This window comes from Nelumbo nucifera, chromosome 7 (genome assembly GCF_055504915.1).
Source record: "Nelumbo nucifera cultivar China Antique chromosome 7, China Antique-T2T, whole genome shotgun sequence".
In the NCBI taxonomy this organism is placed as follows: Eukaryota; Viridiplantae; Streptophyta; class Magnoliopsida; order Proteales; family Nelumbonaceae; genus Nelumbo; species Nelumbo nucifera.
This window is the reverse complement of record NC_142655.1, coordinates 60244966-60257626: the sequence shown is the minus strand read 5'-3', so window position 1 is coordinate 60257626 and position 12661 is coordinate 60244966. Positions and strand designations below refer to the sequence as shown.

The 12661-nt window shown below is 41.3% G+C and overlaps 1 protein-coding gene and 1 pseudogene across 2 annotated transcripts; both read right to left on the bottom strand.

The window, feature by feature from the left end:
- Window positions 1-5617: 5617 nt before the first annotated feature.
- On the bottom strand, window positions 5618-8187 carry LOC104599824 (pentatricopeptide repeat-containing protein At2g01510, mitochondrial pseudogene; annotated as a pseudogene). The gene has a single exon (XR_016078608.1). The product of XR_016078608.1 is annotated as a pentatricopeptide repeat-containing protein At2g01510, mitochondrial pseudogene (transcript).
- Window positions 8188-8758: 571 nt separating this feature from the next.
- LOC104599822 (seed maturation protein) lies at window positions 8759-9195 on the bottom strand. Its single transcript, XM_010262557.3, has one exon. It carries the CDS (start codon window positions 9151-9153, stop codon window positions 8911-8913), a length of 243 nt encoding a protein of 80 aa, XP_010260859.1. The 5' UTR covers window positions 9154-9195; the 3' UTR covers window positions 8759-8910.
- Between the last annotated feature and the right edge of the window lie 3466 nt (window positions 9196-12661).

Genomic DNA, 12661 nt, shown 5'->3' with positions numbered 1-12661 from the left:
CATCTCCCCCGCTAGCTGAATTACAGTGTGTCCCCAAAAATCTTTGCCACCTGAATCATCTACTAATGTTGAGAGTGTTATTCCTACTGATTTTGCTACTAATACTTTGCTTGGTAGTTCAGATTGTTGTTCTGCACCTGAGCCCACTTATGCTCAAGCAATGAGAGTTGTTGGTTCTGTTTTATCTAGCTCTACGGAATTACCTGCAGCACCTGTTCAGACTAGCTCCCAGTCACTTCATCCTATGATTACCAGATCAAAGAATGGTGTGTTCAAGCCTAAAGCCTTGGCTGCTTATAAATAGCCTTCCACTGTCATAGAGGCTTTGTAGTCCCCTGATTGGAAACAAGCTATGGCAAAAGAATATTATACTCTTTTGAAGAATCATACTTGGGACTTGGTACATCTTCCTGCTGATAGAAAATCAATTGGCTGCAAATGGGTGTTCAAAGTTAAACATAATTCAGATGGTTTAGTTCAAAGATTGAAAGCAAGGTTTGTGGCTAAGGGATTTCTTCAACAAGAGGGTTGTGATTTCAATGAGACTTTTAGCCTTGTAGTTAAACTAACAACAATCCAAATTATATTGACTCTTGCTCTCTGCTGGAAATGGAAAATTCATCAAATTGATGTGAATAATGCTTTTCTAAATGGTGTTCTAGAGGAAGAGGTGTATATGGATCAACCTCAAGGTTTTGAAGATGAAGATAGGAGGCTGGTTTGCAGGTTGAGGAAAGCCCTTTATGGTCTCAAACAAGCTCCCCGAGCTTGGTTTGAGAAGTTAACAACAACTCTATCAAAGTTTGGGTTTGTGTCTAACAAGTGTGATCATTCATTGTTTTTGAGAGTCACCTCCCAGCATACCGCCTTTGTTCTAGTGTATGTTGATGACATGCTTATTACAGGGAGCTCTCAATCAGTTGTGACCAGTTTAATCCAAGCTTTGAATAAGGAATTCTCTGTTAAAGATCTTGATGAGTTGAATTATTTCCTTGGTATTGAAGTGAATAAGCTTCAAGATGGTTCCTTGCATCTTTCACAGAGTAAGTATGTTAAAGACTTATTGCAGAGAGCTCATATGTCTCAAGCTAAAGGAGTGGATACACCTATGCCAACTAGTCTTAGGTTGTCTAAAGTGGAGGGTGAACCAGTTGCTGATGCCACAACCTATAGGTCGATTGTTGGAGCTCTCCAATATGCTACCGTCACCAAACCTGAGATTTCATATGCAGTCAATAAATGTTGCCAGTTTATGCAGCAGCCTCTGGAGCCTCATTGGAAGTTAGTCAAGTGTATTTTGAGGTACTTGGCTGGGATAGTTAGTCATGGGCTGCACTTGAAAGCTACACAAAATTTGCGCTTGTATGCATTTTCTGATGCTGATTGGGCATCGGATATTGATGGCAGACGAAGTACTACTGGCTTTTGTGTTATTATCTAGGTGAGAACTTGGTGTCTTGGTCTTCTAAGAAGTAGCACACTGTCAGCCGCTCGAGTATAGAAGCTGAGTATCGTGGGATGGCACACGCAATAGCTGAAGTTGCTTGGATACAATCACTCCTTAGGGAGCTGAATGTGACTCTAAGGAAAGTGCCATTGTTGTTATGTGATAACCTTAGTTATGTTTTGTTGTCTACGAATCCCATCTTGCTGTTAGACAGTTTTGTATGCCCTTAGCTTCAATCAGAATGATGTACTTTATGAGTTTATTGTAAATGAATAAAGATACATATTTGATTCATGTTCCATTGGTATGTTTCTGTGTAATACCCTTAAACTGGACACTTAATGAGACTCGTGTTAGTTTAGAATGTTCACAGCCAGTGGGTCGGTCTGGGGAGACCTATCCTGACAAGGCTGACACTGTAGTGCCACCAAGTCGGTTGGGTGGCTTGTTTTAGCTGCCAGGGTGAGACCCTAGGCACATATAGTGTAGCATTAATTGAATCTTTGAACTGGACCAGATTTCCAGTATTGCCCTGGACCTTGGAGATTGATGGGCAAAACTGGAAAGTTACACCCGACCCCTAGACTCGATTATGATACTGCACTAGGTGTCGGATTGGGCTATCTTTGATGTACCAATCAGTGAGATCCTTAGCGGGGGTCAAAACCTGGGTATGTTGGGACAGTCCAAGAATTCATCTGAGTGGGTGATCGTAGTGACAAGATCAGCCCCTTTGTCGGACAAAGGTAATGATCGGGGATGCACTCTCACTGATGGAAACCAAGACTGCCGGCAGCCGATTTCAACCATTGAGATTTGTTTTGCAAAATATATTTTCTATAAGATATGAAAGTATATATTATGGTTTCTAAAATGTTTGCAAGAAGGTTTTAATTCCCGGGATCCATATGAGTGGAGAGTGCAACACTGTTCCTTGCAGCCGAGGGAGAGGTCATCTCTTGTCGGGCAGTGTATGATCATTATGGGCTGAGAGGTTAAGTGTAAGACCATTGAGGATAATACCTGATGGGCTAATCTTGCATCTGCCCACAGTCCCTGGGTGTTACAAGGTGGCTTGGCCCAGGGACCTCTTAGGGTAAGTGTTGGGCCCGTAGAGCCCATTTGATGGGTTTCAAGGGGTGCACTGTCTTTAACAGTGTATTCGGCCAGGCCTTGTAACAAATGCTGGGCCGAACCCATGTGGCTGATGTGTAGATCAATGCTTGGGTCCCACGCCATACAAAGAAGCCCAACTGGGTAGCAGTTAAGAGGGTTAAGTGAGCACATAAGCTTAATGGGCCTAAAGCCTATTTCGAACTGGGCTGTTTATTTAGTTAATAAAGGGGTGAAATCTGAAGTGGATCAGCTAATAGGATTGGGCTTAGACCCTATCCACTTAGAGAGTCCAAGATCTAAATAAGATTTAGATCTGGAAACCTCCTAATCAGATTAGGAGATGGCTGATCTGATCTCCAGATAAGATAAGGATTATCCTTTATCACTTAAAGGGACTTCTAACCCAAATATGATTTGGATTAGCAACTCCTAATCTGATTAGGAGCTGATTCCTTTAAGATTATAAAAGAAGAAGGGGGCGGCAGCCTAAAATAAAAAAACACACACAGAGATCATTAGGTTTTCTTTAGTGCTGAAATCAAGAAGAGAGAATTCTGCTCCCTGCAAATACTCTCTTGCCGCCTCCCTGTTCTTGCCGCCTTGTTTGCCAGTTCGATCTCCACTTGTGGGAGAAGTCAAGATTGGATCTTGACATCAGTCCTTTGAGAAAGGATTGAAAGGAAGTTGTGCTCACGTACCATCTTGCTGATTCTTGCGAAGGACAGAGTTCTTGGAGAAGAACACTGCTGATTCTGCTCCACCTGCACTGTGCCATCTTCAGTGGGAGCAGTATTTGGATCCTTCCTTGGGCGTGAACACCTTCGTTGGGAGATATTATTTCTCCGTATCAGGTATAATCCTTCCCACTCCTTTTTGGTTCAGATCTGGTTCAGTTTATGGTTCAGAATTGATCATTGAAAATATGATTTTCTAAATGGGGAATACGATTCTCAGTTGAAGGGAGAGAAAAATTTTTGAAATTCGCCCCTTATTCCGCAATCTTTTGGGCGTCCATAGGATGGATCTCTCATCCCTTCACTTGCATTCTCAGACAAAGCATATGGAGCTCGATATTCATTTTGTTAGAGAGAAGGTTATTAGGAAAGAGTTGGAGGTTGAGCATGTTACTTCTGCCGAACAAGTAGCTGATGGCTTGACTAAACCAGTTTCTAGCCTTCGGTTTGAGTTGCTGAAAAATAGATTAGGAATTCGAGATTTGCAGAAATGTGCTGAACGAGGGAGGTCCAAATTACCGGGGCATGTTAACAGAATTAGTTAAAGTAGAAGTCTGTTAAGAGTTAGTTACAAGATTCCCTCCATAATCTAGTTTCATTCAGCTGTACTTGTATCTATAAATATAGTGACCTCTCTCTCAGAAAATTAATGAAATGAATTCTCCCGCCATATGTTCGTCTAGAGCTCTCTGCTCATTTCTTCTATCTTGAATGTTCTTTATGTTTAGCACGCCCCTTTCGCATTTTTATAGATAGTATAGCTTATAAAAAATATTTAACATCTGCTACGAGTCGTAGCACTCCCTTGCAACCCTAGACACATGGATATAGAGCCGATTGAATATATCCTGCGTGATGTATCACTCGTTTGACGAGCATGATGATCAAGAAAAAGAGACAAGGGATCATGACATTTAGAAATCAAGAATTTAAACCAGATATTACCTTTAAAGATGGAAGAATAGTGGACAAAAGACTGAAAAGGGAGCCACAGTGAATGTTTCAAGAATCAGCAAAACTTTGAGATTGTGAAGATAAATTTATGTTTCTCAATATGTTACAAACGTAAATTTCTAAACATAAATTTAGCCCTCACTCCCGTGGAAATCCAAGCAATCCAAAGCATCCTCCTCCCCCGAGAAGCTGATTTGACCTGATGAGCAGATTCTCGATGAAAGTGCTTACAGAATAGCCATCTCAATTTCTCCAACTAGTTCTTTTGAGTCCGGCAGCTTCTTTGCCCAATCAATCAGGCCTCATTCGAAGATAACTCATTTCTTTGGAGATGTTGTGGGGATGCCATCACTTTGAACTCGGCCTTATATCCGGACCCCTCATCCCCTGATAGGATTGAATCGATTGATCATGGTTTCCTCAATTATCCTTCATCCAAAGGCATTGTTTGGCTTCCCCATTGCGAGTTCGGCTTTGGTCAGTTGCTAACTGCTAAGCCTGTTCGAACATCCTTTACTGACTTATATCTCTTTACTGTGCTTTATTTCATGGGTGATATTCCCGATGCAAGAGACTGTTCGAACGGTGTTAGCACAACATGCACCGACTGAAATCGATCTTCAAATGGTGTGAGCATGGAATTGCACTGACTGAAGCCGATCTCCCCCATTGCAATTAGATCTGTCAGCAGCGCCAGACTCATCGAATGAATCAAATCCTGGTCCCTCCTCCCAAAGTTTGAAGACTATGATGAAAAGTTCTATCATAGCCATAGCTTGCTAGACCATTTGAAGAATTCAAAACTCCCTGGTCTTCTCTTGGAAAAGACATTTCCCACGAAAAGCTCTCCGATGAATCCAAAGTTGGAAGAAAAGCAACTTCATTCATTCCCCTCCTGGACGATCGGCTAGAGAATCAGCCTCCTGGTCCCCCTTTGCAGATGGGTTCCTCAAGTTGAACTTTGATGCTGCCATTTACCTTGTTTCTGGGAAAAGCTGGTTTTGGGTGCTATCATTCAAAATTGCACAAGAGATTTGATGCTCATTTGCCACTCCCTCTCATCCAGCAACCCTATCCTTACTGCCAAAGCTCTTGCCCTGAGGATGGGCCTCGAAGTAGCAAAAGATTTGGAAGCCTCTAAGCTACCGGTAGAGGTGGACTCTCTCCTCCTTTTGCCTATGTCTTCTGTAAGCAGAACAAAGCTGCTCATTCTATAGCCCAACGGGCCCTTCAAAATTCCGTTGTTTTTGTTCATGGGTCTCGGTTGCCCACTTGGCTCTCTGATGTGATTGCCCCTCTGCTCTTAGAGGTTGGCAAATTTCAATAAACCAATTCTAGCTTTCATTGTAAATGAAAAAGGAGATTGAAGAAAAATTAACAGTGCTTCTCGTTTCATTATTGGGACTGTCATTCTTTAGCTATAATTGTCACAAGATTCAGGAAAAAAAGGGAATCATTTAACAATAATTTTATTCAATTTTTTCAAGAACACGATACACATTAACAGGACTTCTTGCCAGAGGCAGAGATTGAAAAAATGCCAGAATACCAATGGTAGTTTGTTGGATATTTTCAAAAAGAAAAATCGTAGAAACCTTTGGAATGTCAGAGGTGGAAGATAAAACCTCTCGCTTGTGAATGGTTCCTTCACTCTATAGCAAGCTGACGTGGTTTGGAATATGAAAAGTCTCTTGGAGAGATGCCCATAAACTCCAATATTTGACAAATCAAGCACTGTGCTATGGGGTTGGTGTGAGGAGCTCCTTCCAGATTAATGGCTTGTATAGCCCATTGCGCATTGGCTTCTAAGTTGTAAGTGGCAACCAATTATATAATCTCCTTCAGTCCTTCTTGTGCTTGTCACCAATAATCTCCACAAGAACAAACACCATCTTTAAAATGATGGTAGCGATTGACGTCTCTAACGATGATTTCCCTGGCTGTAATTTTTGAGATGAACTTTATTGCCACATGACAGTCATCACAGACTCGGAGGTTCTTATTCACCAGAAGCCTCGTCCCTGGTGGCGTATTGATGAGTCCAAAAGCAATTGCAACCCTTTCACTGTGACTAGTAATCATTCTACCTTTCTCATCATCTTCTACATCATGCAAAACCGGTGCGGTATCCGGCACGTACCCAGCTTCTTCCATCAGTCCTCCCACCCTCTCCAGCTCCGCATATATCTCGTCTGATTGCGGATGGGAGGTATCTCCAACCAGAAATGCGTGAGTTTTGTTCTTCACTTCTATCCAGCTAAGTGCGATGCTCTTCTTGAGTCCTCTCTCCTTCATCAGCCCTCTCACCCATGCAACTCCTTCCCAGTTCCCAGCTTGTGCGTAGATGTTTGACAGGATCACATAATTGCCTGCGTCATTGGGTTCAAGGTCGATTAATCTCTCCAATGCCTTTTCCCCAAACATGACATTCCGGTGGATTTTGGATGCGTGCAGCAAAGCACCCCAGACACCAGAGTCCGGCCTTACTTTCATCCGCATGATAAGATCGTATGCCTCATCCAACCGCCCAGAATGACCAAGCAGATCAACCATGCACGTATAGTGTTGAACCGTGGGCTCTATCAGGTGTTCCTTCACCATCGACTCGAAAAACTTCCACCCTTCATCCATCAAACCTCCACGGCTGCAAGCTGATAAAACACCCACGAAAGTTATGTGATCGGGTGGAGCACCCTCCTTTTTCATCTCCTCGAACAGGGCGAAGGCCTCCGTGGTATGACCATGCATTGCATAACCGGCAATCATGGAATTCCAGCACACAACCCTCTTCTCTGCAAGTCGCTCGAACAGTCTCCGAGCAACTCGGACCCAACCGCTTTTGGCATACATGTTGACAAGCGCCGTTTTCACTTTGTCTTGACAATCAAAACCATGCCTCCAACTAAACCCATGGAGTTCCCTCCCTTGAGGGAGAGCCGCAATGTCAGCCGACGCCGAGATGACGGCGACGAGAGTTGCAACAGTGGGCCTCAAACCGGCAAAAGCCATCTCACGGCACAGACAAAGGGCCTCATCTGGGTGCCCATTCTGGGAGTAAGCAGCGAGCATGGAATTCCAGAAGACCACATCTCTTACCAGAACGTTGTCAAAGACTCGACGAGCAGTCGCTACACATCCACACTTGGCATACATGTCAATAAGCGCAGCCCCTACAAAGACGTCCGATTCCCACCCCGCCCGTATGACGTGACAATGGATCTCTCTCCCTTGTTGCAGCGCAGGGAGGGCGGAGCAAGCCTTGAGGACGAAGGGGAAAGTGAAGTTGTCAGGGTGGAGACCATACTCAAACATTTGGTGGTAAAGGGAGAGAGCGGCTTGATGGGGTCCATTCCAAGCATAGCCCTGAATGAGAACGTTCCAAAGGAAGACGTTGTCTTTAGGAATTCTGTCGAACAAGCAGTAGGCATGGGGTAAATGGTTGCAAACCGAGTAGAGATTAACGAGTTTGGTGGCTACAATGGTGCTCAAACCGATGCCCGTAACGAGGAGGTGAGCGTGGATCTGCTTCCCGGGCTCGATTGCTTTTCCCTCAATAAGAGACTGGAGGAGTGAAGCGTAGTGGTGGCTAGCAGTAGCAGAAGACGATGATGGTGAAGTTGGGCCACGGTGGTGGTGCAGATCATACAGAGGATGTATGATTCTAACAAATCTCTTGGGTTCGTAAGGCTGAGGAGATGTTGCAAAGGATAAGAATGCAGATGGATTGACGGAGAAGATGATGCAAGGAATAAGAGCAAGAGAGCTTCTGCTTCTCTTCTTTATTAGGGAGGAGTGAAGTTGCATCGGCTTTGCTGCAAGTTGAGAAGCAGGAGGAGAAGAGCCAAAAAAACTTTAAAAAAGATGGAATATGGATATGGCTGGATTGATTTGACTTTTGAGGGTTACTTGGTTGGAAGCAGTGAACTAATTCCTTGAGTTGAGTTGGGCTTGGGCCCGGCCCATTTTGCATTAGCCTTTTGTTCTCCTCATTTTTAGATCGAAATCTTAAATTCTTATTAAACTCTAAATCATATAATAAACCATATAATATTATGGTAAAATACAAACACTCCTACTCCATGGTAGCACTCTGGTAGGACGCATACACTCCTACTCCATGGTAGCAACCAAGTATTTTGCTAAAATACAAACAATCTTTTGCTTATAGCCTCCTCAGAAGTCAGATCATTTGAACTTGAACGGTTGAACGGCTGAACGGCTGAACGGCTAATTAGTTCTTTTAGTTGGGCCCGGCCCAATTACCACTATAAGGTCCATAGCCTCAGATCATGGTGCATGGATGTGTCATGTGTGTCTATATGAGTGATAAAATAAAACTGGGAGAAAGTTGTATTAAATAATAAAATAGGAATAGGGCCCACCCATAAGAGTAATTAAGGCCATAACCATTATAATTAATACATGTACTATGTATTACCGTTATTTTAAGCATGTATTTTTACACATGACCACCCCCACAAAACTCCATTCTACTACACCTCCCCCATTCATGTGTCATGATATTATAATAAAATTAATAATACTAATAATACACAAAATAAAACAAAAGGAAAAGTCCATAGAGACTACATCATCATCGATGACTTATCACTTCAGGCGGCTGCAGCAGCTCTTCCAAGTCCCTCTATTATCCTACTTTTAAGAAGGTCCGGTGCCGGTGACACCCAGGTCTTGTTTGTTATCTTCATTTCCGGCGCCGAAGATGGGACCACCTTTGCCGGCGGCATCTTTGACCTTGTCTTGAAGACTGTCGACCTGAATCCCCCCCACGTCTTCTTTGGAGCGGATGTCAGTCCTCGTCTTGTTATCTCCTCCTTGCACGGACTCGTAAATCGTTGCAGTGAATGACTCCTTTGGCTGTGCTCCCTGAGCTCCTGACATCTCTCTCTCTCCCTTTGTTTCCTTGTTTTTCCTTCTTCCAACCACCCCCTTCCTCCCAAATTTATAGCTATACTGCAGCTACTGAGCAGTAAGCCCCAGTATCCACTTCTCCTTCCCTCTTGACTCTCTGGCTTCACCCCATGTGTCGTTATTCCGATTGGTCTTTCCCAACTGCAGGCTTCTCATCTTCATTTCACCGACACGTTAGGTTTTTTTTCCCAGTACGTGTCAGCCATGCTCTACAAAACCGACGGGTATGTTTTTTTCTCTTTCGAATACGGTGGAAGGTGGGTGCAGCGGTCGGCGGGTGTCTGTGTTCATGGTCTTTGCATCTTTGGTCTGGACCGGGCTTAACGCCTATGACAATGGGGGATAGCCTGGTCCAATTGGTTTCATAACTTCAACTATGATACTGCAAAGATATGATATCTATTCAAAAAAATTAACTGCAATCATAAACGTGGTAGCCAATCAGTCTTATTTATTAAAATTTATAGGTGGATTTTAATTCTTGTATTATAGATTTTCCCGTGGAAATAAATCGAGTTTTCCATAAATTATTCGAGTTTGGTTCATGAAAAGTTTGATTTAGATCGATTTAAATTAAGTTTTGAGTTGAGTTCCATCTAATATATAGGTTCATTTACTCGGTACATCAGCTTCGCAAGACTAATGCATATATACATATATAATTTTTATTAATATGTATAGTAATATTTATATATGTATATATTTATTTTATATGTACGATAATAAACAATTTTATAATTTTTAATATTTTGTATAAAAAAATAAAAATAACATTTTATATATATAATTTTTATTTTTTATAGGAAGCTTGACTTATAGTTCAAACTTGAACTGAATTGAACTCAAACTTACAAACTTTTGAGTCGAATCGAATTTGAACTTGAGCCCAACACTATTTTGGTGAACTGAAGTAATTAACAGCAATCGATTCAACTAGGTTCGAATCCACCCCTATACATTAATCAGATAATTGATCATGATTCTCACATTTATATGCCATTATAAATATAATAAGTCCCACAGTAAATTTTCTAGAAAGTATTAGTTACCTAAACGGTGGGCAAGTTGTTTAGTCGATAGCACTAATCTCCTCCCCCCATCTCCCAAACAAGAAAAAAAAAAAGGTTCAGAATCCATACAACGTTTGCCTATAAAACACCTGAATAAACTCACTTATGTAAATGAATTAAAACGAACGAGGCCAAATAACGCTTTATCTTAATTTTATACACAAGAGGACATAATGATGCGGGTCGAGCAATCTCCAAGTTATCAACAGAGCTGTGGTGGTAGGAGCTCAAATAAGATTAAAAAAAGAACAAAATTGAAAGTGGATGGCTCGTTGCCAAGTAATTACTGTGTGCAAGTTGGAACTTGGAAGTTTGAATCCTATTTGATATAACATTAAATCAAACTACTGACGAAGACGAAGAGCAGGCCTACATTCCAGTTGCCAGATCGTGTTTAGTATAATTGCGTTGTATGCTCGTTTTTTCATCATGTCTGCACTCTGCACCATATAGGTGATTGGATTTTACCAAACCATAATATGGTTTGATTGGGTTGATTAGATACAAATATTTTATACCGCAGAAAAAGTACGGACGGGTTCAATGTAGATTTCTGATTTTCAGTGGAGAGCTATAAACATTTAAAATGTCAACAATTCACATTTTATGCATCAACGCCCACCCATAAATTGGTATCAATTCTGAGCTGACATCTTCCCTAATAGTACTTTAGGCCTACAAATTCTGACCATGGGCTGAATCTTCATTCTCCCTTTTTTTTTCACTCAGGTGAAATTCATTTCCAGAGAAATCCCCTATCTTGTTCCAAAAGGTGTTGTGTAAGCATTTACTCGTATGTGACATCTAATGTTACCCAATGATGTTTATGCCTAATAAATCAAGTTCAATGGCAATACCCATACACCAACAAAATCCCCTATCTTGTTCCCTGTCTCCACTCTTCTGGTAACAAGATGAGTTGAGGATGAGCACCTTTTTCTTGTCAGGCACGGGGAATTTTCAAATTTTCCCATCACAAGACATCACCAAAAATATATCAACTTCAGGGGGTAATTTAGGAATAGGCTTTTAAGAATTTAGGAGTATTTTAGAAATAAATTATAGAAATTTGGGGATATTTAAAAAATGAGATTATAGAATCCTAAGATCTTGAAAATTTGAGGAAAACTTAAAGGAATTTTAAAAATTAATAATTTAGGGGTATTTTAATAATTTATCACCAAGTTCAGATCAGATTCCAGGAATTATATACAAACCCCATCCTCACCCGTCCTAGTTTTGGATCAAAAAAGTTTTCCCCATCTCCCACCCCATCCCTGTTTCAGATCGGGGAAAATCCACCCAATTCAGGATAGAGCCCTGGTTTAATGGAAAAAATTGCCATCTCTACACCACGATATCAAGCACCCACCTTAACCACCTATTGTTTGTAATGTATTGTCACCATAGAGATAGAGTGACGATTTTGGTTTCAATATTCATTTGGAACAAGAGAAATCAGTGCATTTTTTGCTACCTGTTTATCAAGCGTAAAAAATAAGAGATATCACATCTTTGTAAGTGTGACAGTAATGCATTTTTTTTAACTTTTCTATAGCAAGATCCTCGTGTACGAGAATACACAAATCTTAAAAAAAATAAACCTCCCAGCCACACATGCATTTGTGTGGAACCGGTTCATTCGACAAAAGATTAAACATTGTATTTCATATATGTTTTGTCATTTTATCATTGGAGTTGATGATGCACATGTGAGATTTATGCAATTTTCCGCCTCTGTTAGCATCCAGCCAGTAAAGAAGAAAAATGTCCCCATCACATGATGCACTAGACATTTTTACATACCCAAATTTCTTTTTTGGATAAGTTTGCCTCGTCTTATTCCATTAGTTTTTGAAAGTGGAGACCAGGCAACAGAATGCTAATGGATAGGTTTATTGGCATTTCAAGGGGAACCTGGAGAGGTATATATGTAGGGCTGTCTATGGACCGGATATTGGTTCGAGTCTATTATAGATCCAATCCGACGAGTACTTACTTTACTGATCCAATTTAATGTCTGGTCTGTCCAAACTGTTCAAATTGGTTTTAATTTAGATCGTGTCCAACCCAAACCTGGGCAGGGCATTGGTTCAATCCAACCCAGTCCAATATAAATACATTGCAAATAGACCAGGTCCAATCCAATCCAATAAATACATGGGCAAATTCAATGTCTGGTCTGGCCCAATTCAATGTCTCAACTTGATTTTGATTCAGAAGGGTCCAACCCAAACCTGGTCCATTTGACACCCCCCGATATATGGAATTTACCCTTTAGGAAATACATGCTAACATTTGAATCCTAAAATATTGGATTTTGTTAAGCAGTCTAAACTATTGAAATTCCTAAAATGAGAATGCTGCCAAATATATTTAAGGCAGAAAGAAATCCAGAAATGTATCCA

What these genes read in the sequence shown, in the direction of transcription:
- LOC104599822 (XM_010262557.3), bottom strand. Translation starts at nt 9,153, where the DNA reads ATGTCAGGAGCTCAGGGAGCACAGCCAAAGGAGTCATTCACTGCAACG.